The sequence below is a fragment of the Peromyscus californicus genome, unplaced genomic scaffold (assembly GCF_007827085.1).
Source record: "Peromyscus californicus insignis strain IS unplaced genomic scaffold, ASM782708v3 Scaffold_3__1_contigs__length_106647218, whole genome shotgun sequence".
Taxonomy (NCBI): Eukaryota; Metazoa; Chordata; class Mammalia; order Rodentia; family Cricetidae; genus Peromyscus; species Peromyscus californicus.
Genome location: NW_026294551.1, coordinates 93,017,602 through 93,032,542, shown reverse-complemented (window position 1 = coordinate 93,032,542; position 14,941 = coordinate 93,017,602). Strand labels below are relative to the sequence as shown.

Below are 14,941 nucleotides of genomic sequence, written 5' to 3'. Positions count from 1 at the left end.
AAACATTGTCTGGAACTATGACAAACTTGGTTTAAATGTTTTGTCGAGGACCTTGTTTACTAAATAATTCCCATAATTTTTAACCACTGAATGTTCAGGTCATTTCCCTGGCTGCCAGCTCAGCAGTGAGACCAGCAGCTGCTAGTTAGCACTGGATGCTCTGCAGGCGGCAGGCCCTGCTCCCACACACTGGATGCTCTGCAGGCGGCAGGCCCTGCTCCCACTCACTGGATGCTCTGCAGGCGGCAGGCCCTGCTCCCAAGTCACTTAATCCTCCAGTTACATGGGTAAAGGATGAGAGACACAGAGGGCTAAGAAGCTTGCATCAGTGGAAGGTGACATAGGTGACAGCTGAGCTTCAGAACTGGGCTTTAGTGTTTCCATGAAGAATAGTCTTTAAGTAAAAACGTCCCGTACATAAGTGCACACAGTGAGTGATTAGGAACGCACCCGAAAGCACCGTCTAGATAGCATATACTGCGCAGTGGATGCCATTCTGCCTAACTTTTTCTATGTAAGTTGAATTGTTGGAGTCAAATTCTCTGAACAGAGTGATAGAATCAGCAGAGGTAAGTGCCTGTAAGGTCTTGGTTAATTTTCAAGGCTAACCTATGACTGTGGTGCACCCACCTCACCTTGTCCTCAATAGCACAAAACTTCACATCAGAAATACCTCCAAGATTGTCTGGTGTAGTTAAGGGAAACACATTTTTCTCTGAGGACCTTATATTCTTCTCACAAATAGTTAGTTCAACCTTCTTTGAAGGAAACTTTAAAATCAATTTCTTATCTTACGCTGTCCCACCCAAAAATGTGAAAAGTAAATATAGCTGGGGGGAGGTGGCACACCCCTCTAATCTTAGCACCCAGGAGAGTGAGGCAGGAGGACAGGATTGTTGTCAGTCCAAGAGCAGCCTGGGCTATACTTCAAGAACCCATCTCAATAATAATCTTAAAATGTAATTGTTGTCACCTCCTAGTCTAGAAGGACAGAATGAACATCACACTTGGGAAGCTGATTTATAGGTCGATGTCGTGGGCAGGCAGCACCTGCAGCATGCTGCTGTCTCCTTGACCCACACTCAGGGTGTGTAGTGGACCCTTGGAACTGCCAGCTTCCTTTAATCCATGTCACCACCGTCACTATCGGATGAATTGCCAGTTCCGCAGAGTACCGGCCTTGACTCCAAACCAAAGCTAGAGGTCTAGCCTTGAACCTCAATACTTGATGCAGTCCAGTAAGATCTGAGTTGTGGGACCTAAAATCTGTATTTCAACAAGCACCTTAAGTGATTTCCATTAGCACCCAAGATACCAATCTTGGCCCTGACCAAGTGGTTATCAGCTTTGCAGATGATGTTGACTGGGACCCAGAGAGAAGAAGGTCACACAGTGAGGTAGTGAGGTAGTAATGTCACACCGTGAGGTAGTGAGGTAGTGATGTCACACAGTGAGGTAGTGAGGTAGTGATGTCACACAGTGAGGTAGAAACCCAACAGGGTTATAACACATGGCTATGAGCCAGTGAATCTCCTGCTAGGCCTGAGCCAATTGGAGGAGTTAGGGACAGGCAGACTATGGCCTTAATCCCCATGGTTTCCATCCCCAGTACAGGGCAAGGCACACATATCTCAGGCAATATGTCAAAAAGCCTCACTAGCCTGCCTCAACCTCCCCAGTCAGGTTCTGCTTAGAAAAGCAGGATAAAGGTGAGGTAGAACATGGAACTCAATGCCTCACACACATTTCCTTTCAACCTCATCTCCTTCTCATCTGGTTACTTACTGTTAATACCTCTGTTTTACTATTTAGGTAAGTTGAGGCACAGAGAAGCAAAGTGACTGAAGGAAAGTAAGTCCCCAGGCTAGCTGGAAAGGGCACAACTCAAACCAAGGTATGCCTCCAGAGCTGGGTAGATGTCTCAGTAGCCCAACTTGACTGCTGCTGGAGACATAAACTTGCTGACCAGTCCTTTAAATGGCACACTGTCATCCAAGAGCATCCTTACGTGACTCTGTGTTCATTTCACAGAGTGTTTTTGCTGGGGACCAATGAGCTCGGGGTCTGAAGGGTCTCATCTGTGTCTGTGGAAGGGGCTGGTCCTTCTAGGATTACCAATTCCTCCTCAGCTTCCTTGTTCCTACTCTTGATCCTTTCCCTCCGGAAGGTGAGGCCTGTCTCTGGGATGTGGCTTTGACTAAGCTCCATGATCCCCAAGAAGAAACTCCCCTTTCCCTTAACTCAACCAGAGCGATGTGTACTTGGCCTCCCTAAGGCCCACCCTGTGCTTCAGGGAGCTGGACCTGCACACTCTCTGTGGCACCACAGGATTACATAATATCCTAGTTACACTAGAACATGGGGCCTTTCTGTGCCTCTCGGTCCCTCCCCAGACTTCCCTGCCTTAATTCTCAATTCCTTTCTCATTGCTCTATTGAAAGAATTCACTACTTCATTCCACCGTGGCAAATTTACCTTTCTGCCCTAACTTACTTCATTTTTAGTTAAGAAAAGTAGTAAAAAACAAAACAACAACAACAACAACAAAAAAACCACGCTTCAAAAAGTCAATTGTCTAATCATATTTCCACCCAAAACAAGATTTACAAAAAGTGGCAAAGGGCAGGATCTTTGGGGTCGTGCTCCTACCATGTCTCCTTAATACAGAATGCTCACATTTTCTTCTGTAGGTTGGGAAGGAACTACTGTATATATTACAGGTTTGATTATACACCCCAAGGATCCTCTTCTACCCCTTGTGTCCCCATTTCTTCAGAAAAAGTAGAAGGCAAAGTAGATGACTTCTATGGTCTTAGCTTTAGGACCTCCCTCATCTTCATCACTGCCTGGAATATCAGTGGAACTGGAGGCCGGTCTGCAGGCATGGGGACAATGGAAGCCCTTGTCTTTCATAAGACCTCCTACCTCTTCTGTACAGCTGCCTTAGAGGAGTCATGTGTCCTGGGATATACCTAAGCAGACATGTGGTCCTCGTTAGCAGATAACCAAACAAGGACCCTTGACCATCTCCTCCCAGCCTAGAAGGCAGGACAGTAACACTGTGGTCATCTTAATTTCTGAGTTTGCTGAGCTCATTCTTTGTGTCACTAACTATCCTGAGGCTCATGTCTGCTTTCTGGCCTGCTTTCAAGGATTCTCATAAAGCTCCAACCAATAAAAAGACACTAGCCCTCTTCCAGGATCATGAACAATGGATGCCCAAATATTGTTGTTCATCTAACCCTCTGTCCATCCGTCCTGCCCTGCCTGTTCATTTTCCTACTCTGGGACTCCATATCTCCTTTTCTAGTGAGTAGACGTCAATATAGCCATTCTCTGCATTTCAGAGCATGTGCTTTAAAGCTAAGTAGGCACAACTGCAATCCAACCCCATCATATAAGACTCAAGAGCTTGGGATCACTCAAACTCCCTGAGCTGACTCTTCAGCTGAACAAAATATTGACATTGAGATGCAACACTGTTAGTGCACATCATTAACACGGTAACACGGAGCTCACCTTACAGTGGGTTGTGTCTAATAGGACACAGTCTGTGGAGCACTACATGCATGTCTGTATGTACTAGGGGCTTATGTATGTACTAGGGGCTTATGCACGTGAGGGTCCCCTCTCCTATCTTTCTCTACTGGACATGTTGCCTAGAAAGCTCAGTAGTCCGTCTGCCTCCCAGTAAGGTAGCAACTGCAGGTGGTAACGGTAACTCTGAGGCTATCTTGTACACCTTCCATATTCTGTCCAGATTCTGCCTCTACTCTCTGCCCACCCCACTGAAGGCATACCAGCTCAAACAGAAGCATAAGAGTGAAAGACTCACCTTCCTGAAATAATCAGCGAGGCTGTCTGGGTTCCAGGCTAAGACCTCTGAGCGAAAGGGCACGTTCTTCAAGGCCATGGTTGCTGTTCAGGGAGAAGCTCACAAGCTGAGGAGAGCTGCTGCAGCCATGAACAGAGAAAAAAAACCCAGATCCCGAACTCCGAGGTGTCCTTGGCTCTTTCGAACCCCAACTACGCTCAGGAACACCCTTGTTGAACAGGCGTCTTTTCTGCTGTAGCCAGATCCCAAGAAGCGGTGGCTTCCCCTGTGAACAAATATGGTCTCTTCTCAGAAAACGACTCAGCTAGTTTCCTTTACCACTTCCTCTGCTGACTTCTAAATAAGTAAACAAGGAAGACCAGCTCTGTGGGCTCATAATGCAGAGAGAGAGAGAGAGAGAGAGAGAGAGAGAGAGAGAGAGAGAGAGAGAGAGAGAGAGAGAGACTGGTAATTCCCCACTGGCCCAGACACCCCAGGCAAATGGGGACTTAAACTCAGTTCAAGTAGTTTTTTTCCATCTGAATTCTAGACACCCAAAGCTGGACACCACATTCCTGCATGACTGGGACTATGCAGATAAGAGTCTCTTTTGACAGTTCCTTAAAATTATCTATAATTTCATTCACTAGTGAACTGTGGGGGAAGGAAGATGGTCTCTTCATGTGTTCCAACCTCCCCCTCCCCAGTTTGTTTTTATCGAAAGCTGAGACGCCCTCAGCTGCTTCTTTGTGTTATGATGAGTGGGTCTTTGGTGAGTGAGGCAGCTAGGCTCCGAGTGGCAAAGGGTGCAGTGGACCAGCTCCGTTCCTGATAGGAAGGTTTCTGCACTGTAGTCTTGGGCATGGAGTGACTGAAGGGACCAGTTTCAGCTCAGGACAACCCAAGACCAAGTTCTCAGGACAAAGGATATTTACCTACCCCAAAGGGACAAAGATCAGGGAATACGAGGCAAAGACTGAGATAGAGGGTGAGGGAGAAGGGAGAGAGGGTCGGGTATTTGTTCCAGAGGGGTACAAAGGACTGCCTCTGGATAGAGAGGAGACAGACCTGGTCTATAGGAAAATGGCGGTTTATAAAGGGAAAAGGGAAACCCTGTGTTAGGATGAGGTGTTTAATTTTAATTGGGCATGTTAATTAGGTGAGCCAAAGGGGGCTTTTGATTGCTGGACTTCAAGACTTTGATAGTTGGGCCTCGGTAGTCAGCCACAGGAGGAGGAAGTGGCCCTAGCTTTAGGAATGTAATCTAACAGTTTTTAGCAAGGCAGAGGGAATGGGGGAGAAGGGCAAGGCCTGCCACAGCCATGTTTGCCATGTTTGGGCCAGCGTGAGTCCCTTCAGTGACAGTCTAGGTAACTAGTTTTGCTAGGCAAACACACAGATACAAAGTTTAAAAAATTGTTATTATTGATGGCACACCTTCTATACACTGTGTTTCCTTCCTTATCTTCTGTCTACTATCATTTCTCCCATTTGCTATTGAGTCATATATCTAGCCAAAGAGTATATTCCCTGGAGATAGGAGATGGGGATCTGTTGCATCCTCCTTCAGTCTCCAACTCTGAACAGATCTCATAGACTGAAACAATCCTTGGCAGTGAGTGAGACCTGAGGCTAAAAGCAAATATATCTGGTGCAATATGGCAACCTGTAAACACAAGTTAGCCAGTGTACCATATGCACATGCACATACATGCCTGCATATATGGGAATGCACAGACTCATACATGTGCACAGATTCCTATTCCAGTGTTTGAATAATTCTCTATTGCTATTTGAGGTGCTCTTCCTGAAGCTTTTTCAATGGTAGCTTTAGCCATGAATGCTTTCCATTTTATACACACTACAGGAAGCCCCACTGCCTCTAGTAGTTGTCTCATTACCTGCTTGTGAGCTTAAATGAGATACAGATGAAGTACCAAACCCAGGCCTGGAAAGTGGTCCATGATGGTGATCTGCAGGAGGCATCAACCCAGGATTAAGTGCTCAACATTAAGTGCTCAACAACTGATAATGCCCCATGGGCCACTGCCCTGCTGCCCCAAAGCTCCCCAACTAGTGAGAGACATTACTTCATTTTTCATATCAGCAACATGGCACCTATCATGGAGAGAAATCACTTTCAAGTAGAGTAAAGAAGACATCATGGGATGAACTGGGCTTTAGGCAGGGCCTTGGAGGGCGGAGTGGATAGGTGAGGATTCTGGACCTCAATCAATCAATTAAAGTCCCAGAATAGAGAACTTCTGTGGAAAGGAACATTCCAGATGATTCTTAAAAGTAAAAGCAATAGTGGTTTTTTTTGGGGGGGTCAGCATTGTGTTTTTTAATATTGTTGACCCAATTCAGGGTAAAAACCAACAACAGAAAAGCAGAAGATAGAATAAAAATATTGTTAAATATGACACCCCTTGGAAAAAATTATCCAATAAAGTGGCCAAGATGAGCAATCCACGGGGACCGTTTGCTTGCTTCCTATTTCCCTCAAGGAGGTTGTGCATCCCAGTCTTGTCAAGAGTGTGCTTGAGTCCAGAGCCACTGTCCCTTACCATTTACCTCCTCAAGGTTCTAAGATGTTTTGACAATGCCCAGAATAGAGTCAGGGTTCAAACTAGGTCTGTCTGCAGAGCCTGTACAGTAGCCCCTATGTTCACGGGTACAGCTTATGGTCTGCAGCCCACAAAAAGCTGGTGAGCTGCTGATTTCAAATGTTTTTCAAATTGATCCCTGCCCAGCGGACCACAGACCCATACCTCAGATAAAGCATCCGGGCAAAGAGAGAGCAGATTATGAAAGGGGAAGTGTTTTGCCTCAGGCCTGAAGACTGTCCTCTTCCTATCTCTGGGTGATTTCCCAATAATTTTAGGTTTCACATCTCCTGTGTTCTAGAAACTCCCAAGGCAGGGCAGCTCTGAAGAGCAGCTCTCAGGAGCCCAGGACAATGCGTGTGACAGTATGTCATCTCACTTGTTCCAGACTAGGTCTCTTTACATGTAAAATGGGCAGGCCTTCGCATTTGTCCCAAGACAGCAGTGGTACCAGGATGGCAAGACCTCACTTCACATCAAGGTATCATTCTGTTGGCTTTGAGCATGAAGCAGAGTAGCAGGTGGGGACCAGCCAAGGCCCAGCAGTAGAAGCAAGGAAGCCTCTTGGATGGGGCATCTGGTCCCACCCTATCTCTTTCGACCTTAACCAGGTAGAGAAACCCAGTGTTTACAAAGGAACAAGTTGAAAAGTTAGCCAAAGCAAGAGATTGCTTCCGGAATCTTTCATAGGTACTGAAATCTGTCTGAGTCCAAGTTCCTTATATAAAATGGGACAGTTCTTATACATAATATATATACACCCTCTCACATACTTTGAGCCATTTCTAGCAGACTGATAATACCTAAGAATACCAATGTTACGTTTGTAGCTGTGATACTCTGTTGTTTAGGGAATAATGGCAAGGAAAAAAAGAACTATCCACATTCAGTGTGGATCAAATTTTTAAAAATACTTCCCATCTGCTGTTGTTTGAACACATGGATATAGAGTCTGCAGACACAGAGGACCCACCATATGTCTCAAAGTCATGTAAGAACAACACAAGGACAGCACTGAGCCAGGGACAGTGGCGGGGGCTCATAGAATGGGGATTGAGAAGCTGTGGGAAAGAAAGCGATGCTTGCAGTTTGTCTGACTGTTGGAACATCGGGACAGAGACAGTGGAGGCTGAGTCCTCCCTCCCTCCCTCCCTCCCTCCCTCCCTCCCTCCCTCCCTCCCTCCCTCCCTCCTTCCCTCTCTTCCTTCCTCCCTCCCTCCCTTCACCAAGCCTAGATTTTCAGCACCCACCCTTTTCCTCTACCCCACAGCAGAATCACATGGCAGAGGTGATAACCACATTTCTTATTGACTGGTTTTAGAGGTGAGAAAATTGGCTGGGGAGCTGCTGCTCCTGCATGTGCTGTGGAGGAGGATCTTGGAGAATTGTCACATCAGGGCCAGAGAAGAGAGGAAAGCAGAGACTTCATACATGAGAATATGTTGCCCTTCTTAGGGCAGAGGCTAAGGGAAGCCCACCTCCCCCCATGCTTAGAGGCAGACAGCAGAGATGACATCTGTTCATGGGATCATTCTGGATGACAAAAAGCGATTGATCGGAGGATCCAATGAAGGATAGTCACCAGAGGGTCCTGCACTGTACCTGACACCCTGTACTATGGTGCAGAACAAAGAATACTTCCAAAAAGTTTAGGGAATAGGGGGCAGGAATCCAGCAACTGATGCTCGGGAGGACCAGTGCTTGTTAGCACACCTTGGGGCTGTAGAATAGGAGATAGTAAAAATGGACTTGCACAGTCCCATTCCAGCCCGTCCTCTGGTAACATTCACTCTATCTCCACAGTCTCTGAGAGCTCCCTCCCACCCGTCCTGGACACTGGTCTCACCTCCCCCATCCATGGATAACACAGGAGGAAAATATGAGTGAGCTGCCCTTGGCAAGGCAAGGACCAGTAATATTTTCCACTTCCTTGTGGCTGACAATTTCATTCTTCATTTTTTTTTCAAGTCTCTTTGCTTTGATTCTCTTGCTTTGCTGTTCAACTGAGGTACCTCAGAAGTTCAAGGTGAATGGGAGGAAGTGCTTATTTGGACTTCCTGCCAAACCTCCCCTTCTTCTCTGTCCTGTTTTTCGTTTTAGTCGCCTGAACTCAGCTAAGTATGTCACAGAGAGAAAACTCCCCAAGTGACAGGAAAGGTGGGTTGCTGTACGCAGGGGCAAGAGAGAGGGGCAAGCTTCCCTGCCTAATAGATGAGAAACCTTAGCTTTCTTTCATGGACAGCTGGAACGTGACGGGATAGCGGTCAGAGGACGGAGCTCAAGAATAAAAAGCAGAAGGGATGTAAGCCCCTGGCCACAAAATCAACTTAGTCCAGCTGCCCCTCATTGTGAAAGGAAGGTCTGAGGTTAAGAAGAGTTACAAGATCAGGGACTGGTGAATGTTTTAGGTGAAGTCGAAGCATCGAGAATATCCACCACCGCTTCCCAGACACCTGCACCGTTTGGAGAGAAGAAATGGTCGGTGGGCCTTTTATACCATGTAACTCTCACAACCACTGCACGAGAGGGGAATCTGGCATGTGTACCCACTTTGCAAATGGAAAAGAAGGGCGAAGGAAGAGTACCTGCTTATTGAAAGCCCCACAGAAAGCCGGAGGTAGAATGTGGGTTCTTCTGCCAAGAGAGACATGGTTTCCAGGGGTAGAACTCTTACAGCTGAGTACCAGGCACACCCAGAGCAGGTCTTGCCAGTCACATCCACCCGGCTTCGAAACCCTTTTCCTTTGGGTTCTAACATGATGGGCCTATGTTTGCACACGTTGTTCTCTAGTGGTGAAGGAGCAGAGTCTGATGTTGTGTTTGTGATATAGGCTGTTCTTCAAATGTGTGCTGCAAGGAGAGAGACATCACTGCAAGCAAAGACACAGCACTGCAAGCAGAGAGACATACCACTGCAGGCAGAGAGACACAGACTGCAGGCAGAGAGAGAGACACAGCACTGCAAACAGAGAGACAGCACTGCAAACAGAGACACAGCACTGCAAGCAGAGACACAGCATTGCAAGCAGAGAGACACAGCTCTGCAAGCAGAGAGACACAGCACTGCAAGAAGAGACACACAGTACTGCAAGAAGAGACACAGCTCTGCAAGCAGAGAGACAGCACTGCAAGCAGAGACACACAGCACTGCAAACAGAGAGGCACAGCACTGCAAGAAGAGACACACAGCACTGCAAGCAGAGAGACACAGCACTGCAAGCAGAGACACACAGCACTGCAAGCAGAGAGACAGCACTGCAAGCAGAGACACATAGCACTGCAAGCAGAGAGACAGCACTGCAAGCAGAGACACAGCACTACAAGCAGAGAGACAGCACTGCAAGCAGAGACACAGCACTACAAGCAGAGAGACAGCACTTCAAGCAGAGACACATAGCACTGCAAGCAGAGAGACATCACTGCAAGCAGAGACACAGCACTGCAAGCAGAGACACAGCACTGCAAACAGAGACACACAGCACTGCAAGCAGAGAGACAGCACTGCAAGCAGAGACATAGCACTGCAAGCAGAGACACACAGCACTGCAAGCAGAGAGACAGCACTGCTGCACCAGGCTGATTTGCGGTGAGGTGCTGGAGGAGAAGGGGAAACTGAGGAAGGAAAAAGACCATTGAATTCCATCCTTCCCATTGGAGGCCCAGTGAGGCCCGAGTCACTGCCTGGCTCTTCACATTCCAAGCTTGATTCTGAAAACTGTTTGCAGGTATGTGAGGGCCCTGAATCCTTCAGGAGGTTACTGTGCTGGTTGGGAATTCTGATGCCTGTATCTTTGGGGCCCTAACTGTGCAAGAACAGGTGCACATGACTGTTCAATTTGTCCATACACTATCAAAGAGAATAAAGGAGGTAGCCTAGTGTAACTACATGGTGGACCACAGGCTGGCAGGAGGCTAAACCCCACCAGTGGAGTGTCTGACTTTGAGCTCCCTTTAAAATCATCCAATCTTTATATTTTTGTTTAGTGGGGCTAGGATTGAACCTAGGCCTTGCACATGCTACTTCCCTGGTTCTTCTTGTCTTTAGTGGGATGCAAACAACACTTAACATCTTTCCTGGTGCTTTTGTTGATAAATGAAGCTGTTAGTGTTACATGCCTGAGCTATTCTAGATGTAACATAGAGACTTTTCCAGTATATTTACTTTTCTCCAGATAATGCTAGTACTTCCTTTCTGTGCTAGCATGCCATGATCCTCTCAGTAGCTGATTCATTCTGTCTGCCTCACTTTAGAGACAGATACAAAAGAAACACAAAGAATCCTGTAGTGAGGATTTATTCTGCGAAGCTCCTGTGGAGTATCATCGGAGGGTGATCAGACATGTTACCAGGGAACAGGGATGCTCCTGAGAGCAAAGGGAGGTCTGTTTATATGACACTGAGCAACAAGTGCACCTTGGGGCCGTGCCTAGAGAATAAAAATGCAAGGGTACCCTTAGTCTGTTCCCACCTCCTTGTATTGACAAGTCAATCTTTTCCCTGCCATGTCTCATCTGCCTCAGTTGCAAAATTCCCTGTTCCTCACTTGCCCCCAACAAATGGTAACTCTATTTGCTTCTAGTGAGAAATCAGGATCCTGTCTGCAGAACACAAGGCAGGCAGGGAGGGGAGTGTGTGAGAATGTGACAGCCACATACTCAGCTCACTGAGCTCCGTAGCTGCTGTTGCCCAGCTGCTGGGGTGTGAGACCCCCTCAGAGCACTGCTTCATCTCCCTTAGCAGAACTGGGCCCCTGTCGGTCTTTAGCCAGGGAGATGACATAGGTTCCCGGCTCTAATTAAAACTTGGGATAGCAAAAAACAAAAACAAAAAACAAAAAAATAAACAAAACAAACAAACAAACAAAACTTGGGATAGGCCGATAAAAGCACCAGGTTCTCATGAGGAAGCTTTTGCTGCTCCCAACACTTAGCACCACTGTTCCTTGTTGCCTACTATATCACTTTAGGGCCTCTTTAAAAAACAAATGGCTCCTTTTCCAATTAGCATACAAAGTAGTCCATTTCATTATGGCATTTTATAAATAATCCATTGTTTTAATTGATCCTCTTCCCCTGATTCTCTCCCTCAATCTCTTGCCCCAACTTGTACCTTCCTACCCCAGTAATCCCTTTTTTTTCTTTCATGCCACATGTATTCTCTCATTTTAAAAATTGTATTTTGATGTGAAAGAGTGCTTTGCCTGCATGTATGTATGTATACCACGTGCATGCCTAGTGCCCACAGAAGCTAGAAGAGGGTGTCAGATCTCCTGGAACTGGAGTTATAGACAGCTATGAGCTACCAAGTGGGTGCTGAAGTCTGAACCCATGTCCTTTGAAGGAACAACAAGAACTCTTAACCTCTGAGCCATCTCTCCAGTCCATGTCAGATGTATTCTATCACACCCCACTTCTTTAATACCTCTTTTCTCCTCACACAGTCCCCTTCCCATCCCATGACCAATGAATGGACGAACAGTGTCAGGCCGTCTTGCATGTGTATTCACTCTGTGATTCAGGAAGTCTTGCCTAGACAGCTTCAAGCCCAGAATTCCCCAAATGGAAACATCCTCTGACAGAGAGAGTTGTTTGTTTGTTTGTTTGTTTGTTTTCTCCTGTTTTGGCAACTCCCGGGGGGAACCTGGGACCACAGGATGGCCACAGCTCCCACAGAATCAGCCTCTCAGTCTCGGCTTCTCTTCCCTCAAAAGTTTGAAAGCTCCAGCTACCACCTCTTTCCAAAGAGAGAACTTACTAAGGGTGTAGCCTGAGACCAGGCGTGGGAATAACACCATCAAATCCCTCTACAACTACACTACAGCTGAGTGGCCTTGGGCAACCTAGTCAACTTTTTCTCCCTGTGCCCTAGTTTCCCCAAGGGTGGGGAAACCTAAATAGCAGTCTTGGCTTCTCCGTGTGCTTGTGGAGACCCTGTGAAATGAAGCGGTAAGCTTGGAACACTGCCTGGCTTGCTGTTCATGGCAGTCCTTGCTGGTAGGTGAGAAGAATGAGCAAAGAGCTGTGTGAAAACGAGAAAAGACAGAGATACGACGCTGCTGACCTTGGAGATGGGGAAAGGGACCCAGTCAAACATGAGTGACTTCTGGAATCTGCTGAAGGCCAGGAAAAGGATGCTCTCTTAGAACCCAGAGAAAGAAAAAGAGCCCTTGATTTTAGTTCAGGGAGATGCATCATGCTGTTGATCTGAGATCTGTATGGTAATGCATTTGTATTGTTGTAAATCTCAGAGGTTTTCAACCTGTAGGTCATGAACCTTTGGGGTTATAGATTAGATATTTACATTATGATTCCTAAGGGTATTAAAATTACAGTTATGAAGTAGCAATGAAATAATTTTATGGTTGGGGGGGTCACCACAACATGAGAAACTATATTAAAGGGTCACAGCATTAGGAACATTGAGAACCATTGTTCTATGGCCATGTAATTTGTTATAGCAGCAACAGGAAACAAATTCATCAACTAACTTTAAAAAAAAAAAACTACCTCTGTCACTGAGCCATCTCCAAGGACTCATCTACTTTCTCAGTCCCCCTAGCTTCTGGATATACTAGCCCTCTCCGCCAACAGCCAACTTCCATAAGCAATATGCCTACTGTCTAGAACTTTGACCCCTTTGCTGATACAAGTAATGGTGATGACCTGTTTCTTCTGGCCCTGAGGATTCTATGCATATAATAATTCAGCAGAGAAACACCAGGACACTACTGTCCAAGGGATTGTTTGCCCGCAGTGGTACCCTCATTGGGCATCCAGGATATTCCACTGCAAGGGGAGCAGTACAACACGTGCCACTTTCTGACAGAGACTGGGCTGGCTGAGGATGATCAGCTGGACACCCATGAGTTTTGAGGGCTTGTGCCTCTCTGAAGCTTAAGTGAGTATGTCCTTGCTGTGAGGAGAATTTCCCTTCTGTCCCTTGTCACGGGTTAAAAAACCTCACAGCTTGTATAATATAACCAGGTTGGTGTACTTTTAACTGGGCTAGTGTAAGGCCTTCATGCAATCAGCTAAACAGACCCAATAGGTATAGATAGATAGATAGATAGATAGATAGATAGATAGATAGATAGATAGGTGGATAGATAGGTAGATAGATACATGTAAGCTGAACAAACCATGTCTTTTGGTTGCAGGAGCTTCATGCCACTCTGACTGAGGACTGCTGAAAGATGAAGTCTTTTCTTCTAAGTTGGAGTGATTTGAAATCATCAACAGGAACCCCATGACCTACTTGGGCAGTGAGGGACTCAAGATGACGCAACCATGACTCATGCTGGGGCACTAAGCCCTGGAGCGAAGCTCACATCTGCTTCTCTGAGAGGTGAATGGAGGTAAACTGTGGTAGTAAAGTGCCTGACTGTGTGGCAGTCACATGGGTGAACCTGTCAGTCATATAAACACACTGAACATGGGTTGGAAGAGGAAGAAAGGGCAACGTAAGTGGTTACTGCTTTCCTACTCTCTGTTCAAGGAATAGGAGTGATACAGGCACGCTCAGGGTTGGCTGCAGGTGTGTCCTTCAGAACGTTTAACCTTGTCCAACAAGGGACGCAGGGCATCATGCGAGGCGCTTTGCTGGTCACTGTTGTCAGTTCTGTCACCTGCTTCCCATACCAAAGTTGTTAGATTGTTTACACACCAACAATGTCCATCAACACAGTGTCATGCTTAGAGCTGAACCTTGGGAAATGGATCCAGAGGCTTCCATTATAGAGAGATGGGGTCCTAAAGAGTCTTGGCTCCACAGTGACAGCCTTAGGCATCTTTGAGTTATGGTTGTTCTGTTTGGACCACAGTGCTCCTTCCTGCCCCATCCCAAGAAAATTCTTTTGAAACCATGTTCCTTCCATTTGTCTCAGTCTTCAGTCGACCCATGAGGCCATGAGCACTCTTCCCTCAGCTAGACTCCTTGCTGGGCTCCCAGAAGAGCCGTTGCCATTATGCCTCTGTGACCTTTTTAAAGTCCCATGCTTAGTTCAGCTCACTTACTCATTCATTAAACAAACATTTGTTAATCATCTGCTTTGTGCCAAAGAATGTAATAGGCAGGAGTGAAGAAAACAACATTGTTGGTCTAAAAGGGCCTAACGGGTGATAATAATAGATAATTAATTAGCATTTATATTTACTTTGTCCCAGGCTAACCTTAAGCCATGTCTGTGTGTCTATTATATATAAATTATATATAATCTTTTATAGTATATAGAACTATAGCTTATATACAGTATGTGTAATAGTGATTATGTCACACATACATGTACATATATAGGTATTCAGTCTTCTTTGTATAATGGATTGGTATCAATAGAGTCAACAAATTACAGATTGAAAACATTCAAAAGATAATTAAATCTGTGTTACATACATGTAGACCTTTTCTCATTGACATTTTCTAAACCATGTAGTTAATGATTGTTTACATTGCATTAGATGTTCAAGTCATACAGAGATGATTTGAAGCACATGAGAGGATGTGCATAGATTGCCTAACATAAAGA

The 14,941-nt window shown here is 46.0% G+C and overlaps 1 protein-coding gene across 1 annotated transcript in view; it reads right to left on the bottom strand.

Moving 5' to 3' along the window:
• Nucleotides 1-4,117, bottom strand: part of Lcp2 (lymphocyte cytosolic protein 2) — a 43,673-nt gene extending 39,556 nt beyond the window's left edge. Inside the window, exon 1 of the mRNA XM_052759020.1 lies at nucleotides 3,836-4,117. Coding sequence (XP_052614980.1) covers nucleotides 3,836-3,913 — 78 coding nt within the window. The 5' untranslated portion in view covers nucleotides 3,914-4,117. The remainder of the gene's footprint in view (nucleotides 1-3,835) is intronic.
• Nucleotides 4,118-14,941: the final 10,824 nt, after the last annotated feature.